Genomic DNA, 19,148 nt, shown 5'->3' with positions numbered 1-19,148 from the left:
GGATGGATGGATGGATGGATGGATGGATGGATGTGAGGGGTATGGACCAGCAGTGAGACTTGTTTGGTATTGACTCTGGTGATTTTAGGGTAAGAAGTTCCACAATGCTCTCTGCCTGCTAGAGACCTGGGGAAGATCTGTAGCACGGGCTAGGCCAAAGGTGTGAGAACTCAGGGGTATACAGGTGCATGTCCTGGAGTCCAAAGTCCAAGGTCTCTGGAATTCTCAAGTCCAACAGCAGGAGCAAGAAGGTTCTCTGGCTCCTAGATAGGAAGAGGAAGAGACAGAGACAGAGGCAGAGGAGACAGGGCCAAACCACAAGTACAGAATCACTTTTCTTCTGCCTTCTTGGTCTCTCTGCCCCTCAGCTGATGAGGTGGTTGGGTGAGGACAGGCCTTCCTTACTTGGTCTGATCCAATTGTCAGTCTCTTCCAGAAGCACCCTCATAGCCATGTCCAGGAATAATCCGTACTAGCCATCTGGGCTAGGCAAGTTGACACCTCCACTTAACGCTCACAGTGAGTGGTGCCACTGTCCCCACTGTGACTCCTCTTCTGTTCTACAAGCTGGATCTTTTGCTTTGGAATTCTGAAGAGTTACCACACACATATGCACCACACACACATCCCATATGTACTGAAATAAACACATAGATGCCTTTCAGTCTGAGATTTCTTGAGTTTAGCAACTCTGTCCCCATGAGGAGGGGAGATTCCTTCCCACTTAGCCCCCAGAGGCAGCACAGACAGTAACAAAGCCCAGGCCACATCTCTTGGGAAGACCCCATCAGGCCAGGGCCACAGGTCACAGCACACAGCTAGCCTGGCTGCCGGCTGAGCATGGTCACTGAGAAACACATAGGGGTACTGGGGGTATAGCTCAGCGGCATAAGCACCTGCTTGGCAAGAAACACAGGAGACCTGCTTCCTGTAAAATGTGCCCAAGGCCACTGTGAGTGTTTCAGGGTCTGCATTGTTCTTTACTTGGAATAAATGGGTCTCCCGTTGTTTCTTTTGTCTTCTAGTTTATCTATGATGAAGAAATTGTGTGGTAAGTTTCTTTAAGTTTATTTTATATCACTTTTTTGGTGGGGGAGGAAAGGGCTATTAATTTCCAGCATCTTCCTTCGTAGATTTTACAGAATCTTTTTTAGAATCATTTTTATAAACTTAAGCGTATAACTTGGGAAAGGCTGCTGTCATAAGTAGTCCTGACTTTATCCTTTCTAAATGAGAAAAATGGTTTCGTTCTGCATTCCCGCTCTGCCAAACGCCAAGATTTACTATAGAGCTGAAACAATGAGAACAACGCCGGAGTGTTTTGTACAAGGGGAATCCAGTCTCACAGCTCTTCTGGGGATGGGCTGGGGCCGAGGTCAGGACAGGGCAGTGAGTGGGGTTGTAAGTGTCAGAGACCACTGTTGGTCCAGAGAAAACAGCACGCCGCACCAGAGCTGCGCCTTGGGCGTGTGCGAAAATCAGTCTCCGGTGAAGTGAATGTCTGTCAGCATCAAATTGTGTGTGTGTGTGTGTGTGTGTGTGTGTTTTCGAGGTGTTGAACCCAGGGTCTATTCCCTAAGCTATAGCCCCCAGTCAGAGTCTTCTAAGCTTTCCAGGTTGGGCTCAAATGTATGTTCCTCCTGCCTCAGCCTCCCAGAGTACTAGGATTACAGACATGTGCCACCATATTTTACAAAAGGAATTTTTAAAAAGAAATTTTAGAAGAAAATATATATAGACCTTGGCCATTCCTTTAAAAATTGTGATATACATAGAACTGGCCAGGTAGCTCAGGGACAAAAATGCCTTCTCAGACAGGCACGTGGACTGGGGTTCGATCTGCAGCAGGCCGTGCGGGCCCTGCCCCCAGGGTGTGCTGACATAGTGCCTGAGACTGGACTAGGTGACGCGCGCCTGTAAGCCCAGAGCTTGGGAGGCTGAAAACAGAAGGATCACTACGAGTCCCATCTATGTAGTGAGACTCTGTAGTTGCTGTACTAAAATACATTTTTTAAAAACTTATGACAGTGTATTATTAACTGTGGTCATTCTGTAGTTATTTTACTATAAAATTTTCTTATTTTTTATAGAAGAGTGCTTTTTAATATTTTCTTTAGTAATATTTACTTGGAGAACATTAAAATTTTTTAAATGTTTAAAAAGAAAATACAAGAACTCATCTTTAGCACATCCAGGTAGGAACTAAATCCTTAAGATACACAAAGCACAAACTTCTGAGGAACAAGTTGGCAGTGGCTGCATCCCAGGGCGCAGGCGTACAGGTCATATTCGTGTGCCACGCAATTTTCCTGCTTGTCACCGCGAACCAGAGGGTCATTCCTGGTGGGAGTACTCAGACGAAACAGACCAGGGCATCCCTTGTGTGCTGTGCACCCAGAGAAGCCCGGTTCTGCTCTCGTCCTGGCCCCTAACCTGCTGTGGGGCCTCATGAAGCCTCTGCAGCCTCAATCTCATTTTCCTTAAGTGCAGATGGAGCTGGGGTCATGACTCAGTGGTCTGCAGGCTCCCTGGAAGTAAAAGAAGCATTTCCCACAAGACTGTGGCCCACGCCAGGCACACAGGGGCTTCTTAGGCATCTGTCACAGGAACAGAGAAGCTCAGAGGCTGTGGTCAGAAGCACAGGCAACCTCATGGGGAGCATTTGCAAGCAACAGTGCTTTCTAGACCCCCTCCCCCCCCGCAGCCCCCTGCACACGATACTGCACTCAGCACAGCCCAGGAAGCCCCTGAGCCCTGCCCCACCTCTCCCTGGGACCTCCAGCTCTTCCTGCTGCACCCACAGCTTGTCTGGTCCTGACAGACTCTTGAGTGACTGTAGGTTTCCTCCGAGTTTTGTCCCCTGACCCCGATGTGTGGCAACCCTGGTGCTTCCTTTTGCTAGGTCTCTGGGATGGGGCTTTACTTGAGTCCTGTGGACCCCAGCAGTTGAGGAGATCCTTCAGCCTTCTTTCTCTGTCACCACAAGGGCTGTCAGTAGTGAGGCAACCTCAAGCTGGGACGTCACATTCATTGGCCTGGTCCGGGGCTGGGCACTGGGGCCAGGGGAGAGGAGGACACATCAACCTGTCACCCACCCTGCACCCACCAACCGGTTCTCCCTCCTCTCTTTCAGGTGGGAAGGCCTGGTGCTCATCATCTTGTATGTGTTTTACATTCTGATCATGAAGTAAGTGCCCTCCCCCGCCAGCTCCATCCTGCTCTCCTCTTTGCATAGAGCGGGGAAAGTCCTGTGGGGCCTCTGAGACCTTTTGGGAGAGCCCCTATTGTCTGGTGGACCCCTGCTGGTGGCAGCAGCATGCAAGGGGGACAGGTGATCAAACACTGTTCTGGAGGTGCTGAGTACAGTCAGGTGGGGATGTCGTGCTGAGTGCCCAGTGTATGGAGAATGGCACCACTTACTCCCCAGGTGGATCAGCCAGGGGGCCCTCTGTCTCCCTCTGCTCCGGGCAGCTCCCCCATCTTTTTCTGCTGACCCAGTAAGTGTCCTGATCACTCAGTGCCTCTCACCCAAAGCCAGGCAGCTTAACTTCGCAGGGCCACTACTTTGCCCAGCTGCAGAGCCTGGGGGCTCACAGTCCTGGGGACGTGGACACTGTGTTCTGGGTTGAACTCAGACCATCTCAAGGAACCTTAGCCATAAAGAAAAGTGCAATCCTGACACATTCCTGGAGGGATGGGTTGTATGCCTAGGTGGATGGATGGGCCGTGGAGGAGACGCCTGCTAAGTGGAAGCAGCTAATCCTGAAGGACAAGCCCTACATGGTCCCGTGTACATGCGGTATCTGGAAGAGTCAAGTTTATAGAGTCAGACATAGATGAGAGGTCATGGAGGAGCGGGAGGCTGTGGATCAGTGGGTGCAGAGTTGCCGTTTGGGGTGATAAATATGTCTTGGAATCTCAGTGATGGGTGTACAGGCATGTGAACGTAGTTAATCTTACCAAAGTGTGCACTTACAATTGCGGAGCAGTTATACTGGCAAGTTTTTAATGTATTTTTTGCACCCGAAACCCCACAAAACTATTCATGGTCCAGAGCCACATTCTGCTTTCTCTTCTCCTTGACAGGGAGGTCATTAATGAAGAAAGACAGCAATCTGAGGGTTAGGAGAACCTTCCTATCTAGATGTGTTTGCGACATACTTATCATGTGTTATTAAAATGGGTGATAAACTATCACATTGCAAGAGAATTGTCTGAAAGCAGCCCCTTCTCTGAAGGCCCGTCAGTTAGGAACCTCTTGGGGGATGGTGGTACTGGCTATGGGTGGTATAGGAGGGCCACCAAGGAGCCCGTGTGAACCAGAGTTGCCACTGGGGACAGGCCAGGCCAATAATGCCTTCTTGGAGCTGTCCCTTAAGCTGAGCTGAACTCCTTTTATTAGAACAGACTTGCAACATACCGTATGTAGGATTCTGTTGCTCCTGGGCAGAAGGTCTCTGCTGCCCTCTGGGAGCTCTAATAGGGCAATAGGAGCAGAAGTCCCCAGACCTCGCATTGTTCTAGGGTTCTTGTTAAGAGACCCCCTTTGAGGTCCATTGGGAGCTCCCTGGTTGTCCAGAGCCAGGGCGACCACACAGGCTGGTGTTAGGCACAAGATCCAATAGAGAGTGGCCACCTACCCAGTTGGCAGAGACCCCTCTACTGCCCTGACCCCCTCCTCACCCAACTTGCAGGTACAATGTGAAGATGCAAGCCTTTTTCACCACCAAACAAAAGAGCATTGCAAATGGCAACCCAGCCAACAGCGAGCTGGAGGATGGTAATGACTTCTATGACGGTAGCTATGACGACCCTTCCGTGCCATTGCTGAGGCAAGGTAAGGCTGAGCAGACAGGAGTGGGGACACTTGTCCTGGAAGCCACCTCCCCCACACACACACACACAAACACGTACATACACACACACACACACACACACACACACACACACACACACACCTACACTGTCGTCACCGTCCTGCTCTTACCTTTGGTCACACTCCAAATGAGAAGTGAGAATGACAGTTTAAGGTGCACTCATTGGCTTAGCTGGAGGGAGGATGGCGGGGAGAATGTATCAGGAAGGAGCTGCCAGAGCTCCATCTGCAGGAATTTGCCCAAGCCTAAGAGGTCTTGCCTTTTCTAAAGATATTGCCATGGAAACTTCTGACAGTGGAGCGCCAGCCTCACCCCCCCTCTCCAGGCAGGTGGCTCTGCAGTCACCACACCAGAAGGAGAGTAAAGACTGCCAGCTGGTGGATTTTTACAGAAAACCACTCTTGGGCTCGTAGTAGAACATTTGCCTCACATTCATGAGGCCCTGGGTTCAATCCACAGTATTGCAAAGCAATTTAAAAAAAGGAAAGAACTTACCCAACCCTTATCACTTTGAGTGTTTTTCATATGAAATTAAAAATTACAAAATTCAGTGTCCTAGCAGGAGAAGAAGCAAAGCCCTTTCCCTGCCTCTCTCTAGTATGCCACTTTACACTGAGGTGTTCTTAGTGGTCAGCACTCAGCTCACTAGATTGAGGTGCTGGCTGCCTCCCACGTGGCCTTTTTCAGAGCCTGGGTCGCCTGACCACCCCTTGCCACATGTCCCAAGCTTCCGTAGCTCTCTGAGAACTCACTAGAGGTCACACAGCCTGCCCCAGGCATCACGTGGGCTTGGAACAGGAAGGTGGAGACAGTACTCAGCCTTGGACTGAGGTGCTGGCAAAACATGCTGTCCTCATGTGGGCCTTGGGGTGGCCGCCCTTGGCGTGGACACACCACTTTGTAGTGTCACATGGTAGGCGCCCCCAGATGGGGTGTCCCAGGAGCAGGTGCTGTGACTGCCTCCTTCTGAACCCATCAGTTCCCAAGCAGCCCTTGTGACAAGGCCAGTTCTACAGAATAGATCCTGGAGCCTGCAGTGTGGCTGGTGTCTTGGCCCTCTGAGATGGAGGCCCCAAGCACCAAGGCTCCCTGGGGAAGGAACCCCCTACTAACGCTCTCCTTCAGTAACCCCTGGCATCCTTGCCACCATCAAGAATGCTGCCCCAGACTCCACCGCACGCTAATCATCCCTGGCAATCTCTGTTGGCCTCTGTCTCCTTAACTCTTCTCCTCTTCTAAATTGTAAGTAATCTGTTCTCTCCAAGCAATAACACTTGCATCTAAACAATAAATAAACCCACCATGAGCGCAGCCCAGCAGCGCACGCCTCGTTGGAGGTTAGTGTCCACCTCCACGAATGCATGGGCCTCCCGACTGGCTTCTAACCCACATGCCTCCTGTCTGCTGAGCCTTGCTGCCTGTTGGGTGCCGTGTGTGTGTGCGTGTATGTGGTGTGTGCTTTGTGCATTTCTGTGCCATTAACTCTTGCATGGGTTTGCTCTCTAGACCTTCCCTACTACATGGGATCTGGTGGCCAGTGCAGAGGGACAGCCACGTCTTTCTTCACAGCCCCGTAGAGGGGGTGTCATGCCTGCTTCTGTGTGCTGTGTTCATGAGCGAAGGCTTGGGGGATCTGGAGGCCAATGTCAAATCCCCCAGGACACGAGCACTCAGCACATTTGTGGAGGTGGCAAAGAAGAGAGGGCCAGGGCTGGGAGCTTTGTTCAGCTTCCTGAAGAGAAGGAAAGGGTCAGAGAGTGTGGGACTTATCAAGCACACAGGGCTCAGCCAGCAGCTCACCCTGTACTGTGGGGAGAAGCAGGCTTCTGTCCTGGGTCTCTGTAGCCCATTGTAGAGCCAAATCCTTGACTTCATTGTTGGCATTAGAAGCAGCATTGGGAGGGTGACCCCAAGACAGCACAGGGCTTGGAGGCAATTTAGAGCCAGTGCTACTGTCTGATTCTCAGCATTTTCTGCTCCTGGGGACCCTTGTTGATTTGTCAAGTTTCATCTGAGCCCCTAGAGAAAAAGGTCCTAACGCAGGGGTAAAAGGTGCCATCTGAGTGGCAGGTACACTGCTCTGGGAAGCTTAGGTGAGGAGTAGAGAGACCCCGGCCACCAGCAAAGCTGGCCTAGAAAAGAGGGAGGTGGGCACCGATGGTGAGGCCAGGTCACGTGCCTGCCGATGGCTGGTCCTGTAGCAGGGGATGGCACTGGGCTCTGTCCGGGGTGTAGCACGACTGTAGGGGATGCAGAACCTGTGGTCCACTTTGAAAGCAGGAGGATCTGAAGCCAGGCCTCTAGGCCTTCAGGTACCCCGACCCTTGGGTCCCCAACCCTAGACCTTCACAAGCGAGGGGGAGCCAGCGGCCCCAGCCCTCGGGCTGTCCCCAGAGAGCCCAGCACTAATCATGGCACTGTGCCCCACAGTGAAGGAGAAGCCCCAGTACAGCAAAAGCCCCGTGGTGATGGTGGACGAGCTCATGAGCTCCAGCCCGCCCAAGTTCAGCTTCCCGGAGGCTGGCCTGCGCATCATGATCACCAATAAGTTTGGGCCCAGGACCCGACTACGGATGGCCAGCAGGATCATAATTAATGAGGTGAGTGAGCAGGGCAGCAGAGTGGTGGCCAGGGTTGGTGCTGGCTTATTAGAACTCTTGCCCTGGAATGTTACAGAGAAGCAGGCAAGACCAAACTCATTCCCTGGGAGAAATGCCTAAGATATGTGGCTTCATTGGTCATGCAGGGCAGAGGGCATCAAAGGAAGTAACACTTAGTCTCATTTTACTGTCCTCACCCAAAGATGAGTTAGCAAGGCATCCAGAAGTCCCCCCACCTACCCCTGGGGCGCCACCGCCCAAATCTGAGCCTGGACTGCAAATAGACTGTATGGACTGTCCGGGGTCCATCTAGTCCCTTCTCCTGTCCCTTCTTTCTCTGTCATTATCCCTCATAATATCCAGTCCTCCTGCTTACATTGCTTGTCACGGCCCTTTCCACATGGTAGCAGACAGCTGCCACCCAGATTCTGTCCTGAGTATGACCTTTGTTGGAACTGTCCACCCCTCTTCCTGGGCACTATGAACATCCATCTAGTTCTCTCAACATGTGGTTCTGTCACCTCCCTTGTATCCTAATTTACACCTCTTTTAATATAACCTTAACTAGCTTTAGATGTTTTTCCAGGTATGGTCCTCTGTTGGCTCCTACTAAGCTAAAGCCATGAGCCTCCCCCATCGCCATCATTCACGTTGCCCTTCTCCCATAATTCTGTCTTGGTCCAAGACTATAATTGAACTCCAAGATGATCATTCATTTAACCCTGCTTAAGTGGCAAAGTACTACACCTCCATGTCTGGGTCTCAGTCTCAGGCATGGGCTCCTTTGCTCTATGGTGGACTCAGTGTCATGCACTCTGTCGAAAACAATTGAAAAATTTCCATGCCACCTTACACTTCATGATGGATCGTAAGCCAGAAGCCAACATGCTAATGGTCAGTGCCTCCTTCTTTTAGAGCAATGATAGGATTCTACTTTCAGTGACAATGACCTTCCCTCCCCTAGCTGCAGGGACATGTTCTGGGCACACAGGTAGGGGGTGTTACTACCTTGGGCTGTCTGCCAGCCTTGGCATCTTGCAGAGGTAGTGACAGGATTTATGTGCCCAGCAGGTGATGTCATTGTCACGAAGGGGCAAATTGATCCACAAATACTCTATTGGAAACCAGATAGAGATGCGCTAAGCGGAGGTCAGCAGGTTCACCTGAACACAGGGGCCTGTTGACTTATGGGCATGTAGACTCTGTCCATGACTGAGTTAGCAGAGAGCCACAGACCAGGCCAACAAGAGAAGCCTGGGTGGCTGGGCCAGAGATCTCCTTGGCTGTAATCAGCATGAGATGGAAGGGAGGAAGGAAGGGGCTGGGTTTGGTTGAGGACGTTCACCTTGGAGACGAAGGCCAGGTTGAGGAAATACAGTGAAGTGAAGGACGTTCAGATGTGATCTGAATAGCCAGCAACCTAGAAATATACACAAGGCATTAGATGTCCAGAGAAATGCACACTAAAACCACAATTCTGATACTGCCCCACACCCACCAACTAGCTAAAATTAAAAGGCCTGACAATAGCAAGTGTTGACAAGGACAGGAAACAGCTGGGGGGGGGTCTAGAAATCTGGAATAATGAGAGGCACATGAGGAGCAGGGTGACTGTGTGACACTGTATCAGCGGCTTAGGTGTCTGTCTTGCATGTGCAGCGGCAGAGACTGATCAACTCAGCCAACAGCGTGAGCAGCAAGCCGCTCCAGAACGGGAGGCACGAGAACATGGAGAACGGGAATGTTCCCGGGGAGAACCCCGAGGACCCCCAGCAGGATCAGGAGCGGCAGCCACCACCCCAGCCGCCACCCCCGGAGCCAGAGGTGGTGGAGACGGTCTTCCTATCCCCCTTCTCCATGCCGGGTAAGTTTGTGGGGCTGCTGGGTTGCAAACCAAGCGTCAATAGGCCTAGAGCCCTCCGGTAACCTCCCTTCTCACTTGGAATTGGACCTGTGGCCCAGTGTCATCTGGCTGCTGGCTCCTCATGGACCTCATCTCTTCTTCTCCCTCTTATGTCCTCCACTGTCATCACATCAGCCTCCTTGCTGCCACTGGCAGACCCCAGCAGGATGCGCGCCTCAGGCCCTTTGCACTACCCTTCTCATGGCCGACTTAACCCCGTGTATGCGGCTTGTTCTCTCACCTTTGTGGCTCTTCTGCAGTGTCACTGGCCTTCCTGGATCACGTCCCTTAGAGTATTTTTTGTTCTCCTTGTCTGTGTATCTCCCCCACTAAAATATCACTGGCACAGAAGCAGGCGTCTGCATCGCCAGTGCCTGCATGTAGTAGGCGCTTAGCAGATATCTGTGGGATTCGTGGAGTCAGGACTTCAGGTGGGAGAAGATCCCAGGACCCAGGAGGTCCTCCGCAGTCCTAGGCAGGAAACAGAGATCTCCAGATCCCGGGTCCCCTACTGAGTTGAGTCTGGCTCTCAGAGGTTCTTCCCTGGTGTCCACCATACTGAAAAGCAACAGACTTCCAAAACTTTCAGATCCCAGATATGATGTTCTTCTGAAAACAATCTTGTGTTTAGCATCATGGTCTAGAGGGATAGAGGCTGCTCTGCCCCTTGCCCCAGCCTTGTGAGGGTGCTCCTGGCCCTATGTGACAGTGTGGGCCTGCCAGGCTGGGGCACTGCCACTGTCCTTTGGGGTCACTGGCCTCCCTGGGGCTGTCAGGGACATTGAGAGTGGAGGGGGTCATCTCCAGATGCTGGGCCCTCATGTTGAGTGAGCTGTTCGGACACACAGGTGAGGGAAGGGCTCCACAGGGCCTGATTCTGGGTGGGCAGCTAGTCCCCTGAGAGAGCCACCGTCAGAAATGCTGAGCCTGGACACCCCAGGTAGTCACAGGTCTCGCCACATGCTGTGGCTTCCCCCTGGTGCCTCTCACAGCCCGTGCTGGCCTGACACAGTCAAGCTCTTCCCTTGTGACTGCATGGGACTGAGTAAAGTGACTCAGGATGTAACTGAGGTCACCAAAGGAAAGGGACATGGAGACAAATGCCAAGGAAGTCGCAAGCCTGGTCACAACAAAGGGGCTGCAGACCCCATCTCAGAAACCGCTGAGCCAGTCAGTGGGTGAAGAGGTGCCATGTGTTCTCCAGGTCTGCATCCCCACTGTGCAGAGTGGGGCCCAACAGGACCCCACCTCCATTTTCACCCTGGTTCCATGCTGCCATGGCCAGGTGTCTGCAAGAAAACCAGGGGGAGGGCTCAGCTACTGCTCTGTAAAGTTAGACGACCAGGTAGGAAGATGTATTTCAATTTCCTCCCAGCCCTGGAATATAGCAGGAGTGAGTGGGGAGGCCCCCAGGCCAGCCACCCCTCCCCACATCCTTGTCCCAGGATCTGGTGCTCCTCAGAGATAAGCTGTAGGGTCTCCGGTCAGGTCACCTTCCAGGATGGGGAGCTGAGAATGCCCCCACCCTACCTTGCAAGGGTGGGGACCTGATGGCTCTGGTCCCCTGCTCCTAGGCTCTCTGCTCCAGGGAAACCTCCTCTGAGGCTGCCTTTTCTGCTGTAGTTGTCCCGTCTTCTTCCCCAGACCCAAGCTTTTGGGATGATCCCCTGGGCCCTATCCTATTTGAGCCAAATTCAAGGAATTTCCTTCCTGTCCTCTGTAATAGGCCTGGTTTCCAGTGTCCCAGGGACAGCTCCCTTTGTCCTGCAGATGTGTTTCTAGGTTGCCCTTGGAAACGCCAAGTTGCTTCCTTCTCTTCCTTAGTTATGTGGGTGGAACAGGGAGTGGGAAGAGTTGGACTGCTGCAGTTTTCAGGGTGCACAGCAGCTGGAAATCAAAGCAGCCTGAGCAGAGGTTCACAGGAAGTTAGAGCAAGTCAGGGAGGCCACCAAATCAAAGAAAGTCCTAGTACCCAGCCAGGCCCTGCCTCACCTGCTTTTTCTGGCTCATCTCTGTTTTGGACTATGGCCGAAGGATGCGGGGTGGCTCTGGATGTGCTCTGTAGGGTAATGGTGTCCTGGGCCCCTGGGCCACATAGCGTCAGGGAATGAGTAGCAGGGACTTCAGCCATGGAAGAAGGCATCCCAGGGGCAGCATCAGGGGGCAAGGAGTGAAGCTGAGCTGAATATTAGGTCTTCCATGAGACCAGGAGAAGCCTGGTTCACTGACTCTGGAGCAGAAACCCTGGAACAGACTCTCAGTTCCACTTGTCCCCAGCACATGCTCCTGGGCCACCAGCTTCACCTCCCTCAGCTCTCATTCCCTATCCACAAAATGAGGATGATGGCAAATACCTTCTGGGGTCACTCCGAGCATTCAGTCCAATAACCCAGTCAAGGTCCCTGTGCACTCTGACGCTTAGAGAATGCTCCATAATTGTTCATTTGGACACAGTGCCCCCAGCCACATGGCTTCTCCTGCACCCAGCTACTTTGATCTTTCCCTGTTTGGACCATCAGCAGTGTCCTAGAAAGACCTCGGGGGCCAGGATCTCTGGGGACCTGGGGTTGCCATTATTCCAGGGGCTAACAAGAGGAAATTAGGGTGTGCTGAGCATCTATCCTGTGTTGGGCTCTGGGCACCAGGCACTTAGCAAACACAGACTCTCCCATCAGTGAATATCCAGGCATTGGGCTCGATCTAGGCCTCAGGGACCTGAAGGAGCAGGGTAGGCGTGGTCAGCCGGGAGCCACCCAGAGCAACACTGCACTGTTCTTCCCACTTGAGATTCCAGTTGGGAATCAGGCTTCCCAGGGAAAAGGAGGAACTTTTTCTCCCATGAAGCCATGGACTGCACCCCCTGGCTCTGCCCCTGGCTCAGCATGGGGAAGCCCCTGTTGTTTGTGGCTGGTTTAGGGTCTGGGATGTTTTGTGAGTCCACAGAGGATGTTTGGTGAGTGACCCTGGCCCTTCCAATCAGACCTTTCTCTTCTGCGCCTTGGGGATAGGAAATCACAGGGCTCACCAGGATGCTGGCCTTCCTGTCCCCTATTGTTGCAGCAGCCAGTGTCTACTGGGTTCCTGCCATGTCCCAGGCACAGGTCAAAACAGACTGTTCTCATGTCAGCCCCTAGAACAATCTAGGCAGGTACATTAGCAACAGAATTTACTTTCTCATCCTTCTGGAGCCTGGAAGTCTGGAATCAGGTGCCTACATGGTCGGGTCCTCCTGGGGCCTTTCCCCATGAATGCAGCTGGACACAGAGCCAGCGAGATCTACTTTCTCTCCTTATAAGGATTAGGACCCCACTGCCATGGCCCCATTGAACTTTAAGCACCTCCTAAAAGCCCCACCTCCACATACAGTCACTTTCAGGATTAGTGCTTCAGCGTTCGCACTAGGATAGCAGGCTCACGATACAGGATCTTTGAGGGCTTCTGGATGTCGTGTCCTGCTTGAAGAGCTTCACATGTGTCTCTCATGTAAGCCTCAAAATAACATGCGCTGGGTGTTGGTTATCCCCATTTCACAGAAGAAGACAGGAAGCCCGGAGCTCTGAGGTGACTTGCCCACGGTCACCCAGAGACTAAGTGGAGAGAACTTTCAGCCTGAGCAGCTCGCGCTAGCTCTTCTGCTGTCTCTGCAGGCTTTTCACCCCTGATTAATCCTCACAGCTACCTTTTAAGGGAGTCATGCCACCATCTTCACTTTACAGAGGGGGAAACTGAGGCCCAGAGAAGCTATGGGACTTCCCGAGTCCCATGACACATAGGAAGCTTCTCTTCACCCTGTGCTCCCTGGACTGCGGCTGCCATTAAGGGCTGGTCCGGTGGGGAGCAGAGTCCCAGACCACAGGCCCCAGGGCTGTCACACAGTGGGCAGGTGGCTCTTGAGAAGTTCCCTCCCCTGTGATGCAGTTCATTTGACTTCATTGGAAAAGTTGAAGTCCAGCTCTGGGAGCTCTTGGGATAATAGTAGGATATAAAATGAATCCAAAGCGTGCTCTGAGCCAGGCAGGATGATGTGTGTGAGTTACACTTTGTAGTCTTCATGACAACCCTGCAGAGGTAGGCACCAGTGGTGTTCCTGCTTCACAGCTGAGTTGTCCTGTGTCATAGAGGAGCAGGGTGCACTCCTGGATTTGTACAAGGGTATTCCCACCTCAGAGTTGTGTGGGGTTCAACATCGCCACCCACCAAGTGGATTCGTTTGGTTCTCCATCCATCGGAGCTGTAAGGAAGCCGGTTGCCTCTGTCTGGGATGCCAGTGGCTTCCAGCTTGGACACAGATAGTGGTCTGTATTGACTCCACTGTGATGTGTTGAGTTGGGTTGATGTCCATAGCTGCCCTGGGGACTTGGAGAGTACCAGGCGCCCTGCTCTGCCTGTATTACAATAAAGCCCTGAGCTGGCAGCCAGCAGCTGTCCTTCTCCCTGTTCTTGCCTAGCACCCAAGAGGCCCCGGGCTCCATCCCAGGTACTGTAAAAAACAGAAGTGGTAAAGTCTACATTCAATTTTAGGACATTTTTATTCCCTTCAAAAATCCCATAGCTGGGGCTGGGGAGATAGCTCAGCGGTCTAAGCATCTGCTTGGCAAGCGTAAGACCCCAGGTTTGATCCCTGGCACACATGCCACACTGGCCCCAGAAACACAGGCACACTGTGCCAGCCCTGAAACCAGGCATGGTGGCACACACCTGTAATCCCAGCTTGGGGAGGCTGAGACAGGAGGCTCACTCCAAGTCTCAACTATGTAGTAAGAGCCTGTATCCAATAAGTAAATAATTAAATACATAAATAAATAGAAAAAAATGTGGATCCCATAACCATTAGCAGTTCTTCTCCTGACCTTCTCTGCCCCTTCTGTAGGCCCTGGCAGTTACTGGTTTACTTCCTATCTCTCGGGATTTCTCTGTTCTGAATTTCTCATATAACTGAAATCATGTAACATGTGTCCTTTGGTGACTGCTTTCATTTAGCATGATGTTTTTCGGGATTGTCTTGTTGCAGTGGTACTGATACTTTCTTATTTAATAGCCCAGCACTATCCCATTAGGTAAATAATGCTACATTTGACCCATTCGTCAGTTGATTGGAAATTTGGGTTGCTCCCACTTCGTGGCTTTTGAAAGCGCTAGGAGGAAATTGTGGAAAGGGAGGCTCAGAATGCCTGTGCTCAGTGAAAGCAAGACTTTGCCAGGTTCTCTGTGGTTAGCAGTCTCTTAATACCAGAGTTAAAAGGGATCTGGGGGATTTTTAAGCTAAGCCTCTTTATATGCCTGAGTGGGGCGCTGAAGCTGGGAGAAGCCCAGCAGCTTGCCCAAAGCTCACTCCCGAGCAGCCAGACCCAGGCCATCTGTCCTGGAAATCTGCTCCATGAGGCCCCTCGGCCAGGCCAGGGCAGCACCTGCTAGGCCCATCCAGGAACATGTTCTGGGGACCCTGAGGCCTCTTGGATGATGGTGACAGAAGCCACAAAGCTCCCTTAGACTAAAACAAGGACTTAAAAATAAGCTTCAGGGTGTGCTGTCTATAGGAGCAGACCCAGCATCCTCAGCCTGCTCGAGAGTACGGCCCAAACCACAGAACGGCGGCCCCACCTCACCATGGTTCTGTTTTTTTTAAGTGAAAGAACCTGCTTTGAATCCAAACATTCAAATCTGGAAAACCGCCCTTAGCTTTCCTGGCAGCCTCTGCTGGCCCCTAGGAGGCTGCAGTGGGGCTGCCGGGGCCAGCTCAGCATGGGAGTTTCCTTGGAATTGGAGTGAAGGGGAGAGCAAGCAGTAGAGCCTCTCAGCAGATCACAGAGACCAGACCCAAGGACTGAGGAGGGCCCAGGCGGCAGCTCGAGCCTGGAAGGCTGGGGCCCCTGGGGCTGCGCAGAAGCCTGTTCCTGTCCCCTGCATGGGCTGAGCATCCTCTGCCAGTGCTTCCGGTCTGCGGACAGCCCTGCTGGGGGTTGAGGGTCCCCTTTCTAGGATGAGGAGAGCAGAGCTCAGGAAGCCTGTCAGTGAGTAGGCGCTACGGTTGGGGCTCATACCAAGGTCAGCCAGGCCCCAGAGTGTTGCCCTCTGGTCAGTTCCTCTATTGATTTTGGCCAAGAGGATACAGTGCGGGGCTAGAATGCCCAGGCTGGCCTGGGAGGCACAGCAGGAAGGAAGCGGGGGCGGCCAGCGGTGGCGAGGTCCATGGGCTCGGAAAAGAGCAGATTGGAGAGGCCTACCAGCCTGCCAAAGGAGGGAGCAGGTGGGGGGATCCAGCACTGAGGTCCCTTGATGTCCCCGGGACTTGGCCGGGGTTAATTCTCCCCGGGAGGTCTGAATTCAAGGCAGGGCCTCAGAGGCAGGTCAAGTTCTCCGGGTTCGCAGAGTGTTTAGCTTTCTTTCACATGCCCAACTCTACAGTTACACTGCCTCACAGGTGGAGAGGTGGAGGCACAGCAAGGCTGAGGGTCCTGTAGGTGCCACACAGTCATGAGAATGACAGACCAGGACTACCCTCTCGGTCATAGCCTCAAGGTCCCTGCAGAGGGGTGGGACAGGGAGACCAGGCCGAGGCTTTCTCCTTCCTGAAGTGCTGAGCTGCACAGGAAGAATTTCCTAGGCTATGGGCGTCCCTGTCTATCCAGCCCCGACAGACAGCTGTGTGGGCCTTCGGTAGGGCTGGCTCTGACCTCGCTGGTGCCTGCTGCTCTGCCACAGCAGGTCTGGCTGCCTTCCCTTCTGCCCCAGTTCTCAGGGCCTGCATGGCTGAGCTGGAAACCTCTCACTGGGCCTTCCTTCCACTCTTTAGTGTCCTCAGGATCAAAATCCACCCTTTTGCAATCTGACCTGGTGCTTGAAGCAGGTGAAAGTTAGTGCAGTTAGCATGAGAAGGCTCTGAAATCTGAGTGCCTACCCCACACCAGGTACAGCTGGTGCAGACCACAGGCCGGCTCGTGTCCAGTCTTACAGTGGGGCTGTGCGGCAGAGATTCTTGTTAGCGCCAGTTTTCAGCTGGGGAAACTGAGATATGGAGAAGCTGAACACAATCTCACACAGCTGGGTTAAATCTGGAAGATTTAACCAGAGGTCAGAGGTCAGCTGGAATTCAAATCTAGCTGATCACAAAGGCAATCAATTTGATAAATATAAAATTTAAGATACAGGGTTGGCCAAATAGCTCAGTGGATTAAATGGCAGCAAGCAGGGACCTGGGGCATGCTGAGAGGGCAATTGAGACTGGGCATGGTGGTGCGTGCCTATAATCCTAGCACTTGGGAGGCTGTAAACAGGAGAGTCGCTTTGAGTCCGATCTAGTAGTAAGACCCTGAATACCCTGTGGACCCTTCCCTAAAATACAGGGGAAAAAAGTTGTACTAAAATTTAAGATACAACAAAGATGTATTAAAAAAGAATTAAAGATTATTCTAAGGTTCATTTGCCCAGCAGATTAAGAGACCAGAAAAAAAATAGTTCTCCTCTTCAAAAGGATTTTTCTTGCAGATATGATGGTGCGCATCTAGAATCCCTGGGAGCCTGAGGCAGGAGAATCATAAGTTTGAGCCCAGCCTGGGGAATCTAGCAACTTAGCAGGAGCCTGTCTCAAAATTTAAAACAAGAGGGTTGAGGATACAGCTCAGTACAGAGGCCCTGGGTCTAATCCCTTCCATTATTAATCGATTAATCAGTCAATCAGATTTTTCTTTTGAGATCAAAACTGACAAAACACTCCAATCTGATGGTCAGCACCTGCCAGCCAGCAGGTAGTAGAGGCCTTTCCATATGGACAGCCAGTGAGTTAATTCGAATCTACCACTTCCGGTGCAAGCCATGGTGGGCATAAAGACACTAAGGCATATTTGTAGTCGTGGGGACCCAAAGGGTTCTAAGTCCTGCCGTGGATGGTGGCTAAGTGCAAGGAAGGCCTTGCCCCAGAGATGAATCTGCCTTTTACTCATTCATGAAGAAGGGAGTGGCTTGAGGCTGAGTGACTGAGGATGACTGGAAGTAGGTGAGTGCTGATGACTGGAAGTAGGCTGAGTGACTGAGGATGACTGGAAGTAGGTGAGTGCTGTGGACTGGGGGAGGTAGGAGGCCTGAGGTCACCTCTGCAGTATGCAGGAGCAGCCTGAATGACACAGTGGAGGCAGAATCTCATGTTTTGAGGTTGGTGCTTCACCTCTGAGGTATAATCTTTTATGCCCTGGGCAGTCATAGGTTCGATCCCAGCAGATGGGCCCTCCATCCTGCCCAGGCTCACACATGGGAGCTATGGAGCTGGGAAAATATACCCTGTTGCCTCACTTCAAAGAATTCAGCATTGCTTAAAGCCAATTGAAAGGGTAAGGAATAGTCCTAGCCTGCTCTACAAGCATCAATACATGGGAATAAGACCAACAGGTTCAGCCAATATGGAGAAAATGTCTCCCCTTCAAGGAGAATCACCCAGGTGGTTCTCTGTACTTCCGTGGTCCTGGGACTGTGGGACTGTGGGCCTCAAAAGCAGGCACAGAGTGGCACTGAGGACTTACACCCAAGACTGCAAATCTGTGGTGGGCATGCCAAAGTGAGCACACAGAGGCCTCTCTTCGGTGAGGTCACCAGTTGTGTATTTTTTTTTTTTTTCTAGACTAAAACCTCAGTGTTCAGGTTTAATTGCAGTGTTGGCACCGTGTGATACATGCGTAGGTTTCGGGTTGCAGTCTGGGTGCTTGTCTCTAAACGGTTCATCACCACTGACTTAGACTTTGAAGGACCTCATACAAGTCATGGTGTCGGCGCTCCCCACCCCGCGTCCCCGATGCTTAAGTCACTGAACTTCACCAAACCTGCTCACTTATCTAGAGATAGGGATCACCTGCCCCCAAAACCGGATATGAAAAGCAAAGAGTATTTGCTAAAATGGTCTCTAGCAAGTGAGCCCCAAAATAGATGTTGGGCAGGGGCAAGGTGGCATTCATTAATCCAGCTGTGACAGTGCCTCATCCCACCTTACCTTCCCCCCTCACAAAAGCCACTCAGCCCAGCTGGGGCCCGCCAGGGCACCAGGGTATGCTTTTGGCCCTGCTACTACTTCCTGTGGAGTTTGAGCAGTTCCTTAGCTTTCATGGGCCTTGTTTTTCCCTATTATAAAATAGTTTGCCAAGTGGAATTTATTCCAGGAATGCAGGTTCGGGTCAGCATATGAAGATCAATTGAAATAATACATCATGTTTGTAGAATAAAAAACAAAAATGTGTAGTCATCTCAGTAGACACAAGAAAAGCAGTTGACAAAACAACACCCTTTTCTGATTTTTTTTTTAAATGTATTTAGTACAGGCTCTGCAGGGTCTCACTACACAGATCAGACGAGTAGTGATCATCCTGTTTTCAGTCTCCCAAGTACTGGGATTATAGGATTGCAGCACCACACCTAGTCTCAATCACCTTCTCAGTGCAACCCCAGGGGCAGGGCCAGCACAGTTCACTGGGATCAAACCCCTGCTGCTATGCTCTGCCTAAGCAGGTGCTTTAGTCCACTGAGCTATCTGGCCAGCCCTGATTAAATTTTTTCAATCAAAAAATTAGAGTAGAAGCAGTCTTCCTCAACGTGATAAAAGGCAGCAATGGAAACCTACTGCTAGCATCATGCTTGAGACTCACAGCTTTCCCTGCATCCGGACCGAGATGACATGTCACAGTTTCTGCTCAGCGTTGTGCTGGAGGCTACAGCCAGGGCAACTGGGCAGGAAAAATAAAAAGCACTCACACTGGCAGAGAAAATGTAAGCCTATATTTGCTGATG

The 19,148-nt window shown here is 51.8% G+C and overlaps 1 protein-coding gene across 3 annotated transcripts in view; it reads left to right on the top strand.

Annotated features, from left to right (window-relative positions):
* The window catches only part of Slc24a4 (solute carrier family 24 member 4), a 188,642-nt gene that overhangs the window by 149,719 nt on the left and 19,775 nt on the right, over positions 1-19,148 (top strand). For 2 of the 3 annotated variants that reach the window (XM_004635160.2, XM_004635158.2), the window contains exons 9-12: positions 3,134-3,187; positions 4,695-4,837; positions 7,308-7,477; positions 9,137-9,341. In XM_004635160.2, coding sequence (XP_004635217.1) covers positions 3,134-3,187; positions 4,695-4,837; positions 7,308-7,477; positions 9,137-9,341 — 572 coding nt within the window. The remainder of the gene's footprint in view (positions 1-3,133; positions 3,188-4,694; positions 4,838-7,307; positions 7,478-9,136; positions 9,342-19,148) is intronic. The other variant, XM_004635159.2, reaches the window with a different exon arrangement.

The sequence above is a fragment of the Octodon degus genome, unplaced genomic scaffold (assembly GCF_000260255.1).
Source record: "Octodon degus isolate 3935 unplaced genomic scaffold, OctDeg1.0 scaffold00070, whole genome shotgun sequence".
Lineage (NCBI taxonomy): Eukaryota > Metazoa > Chordata > Mammalia > Rodentia > Octodontidae > Octodon > Octodon degus.
Note: the sequence above shows the minus strand (reverse complement) of the source record. Positions and strands in the feature narration are given on the sequence as shown.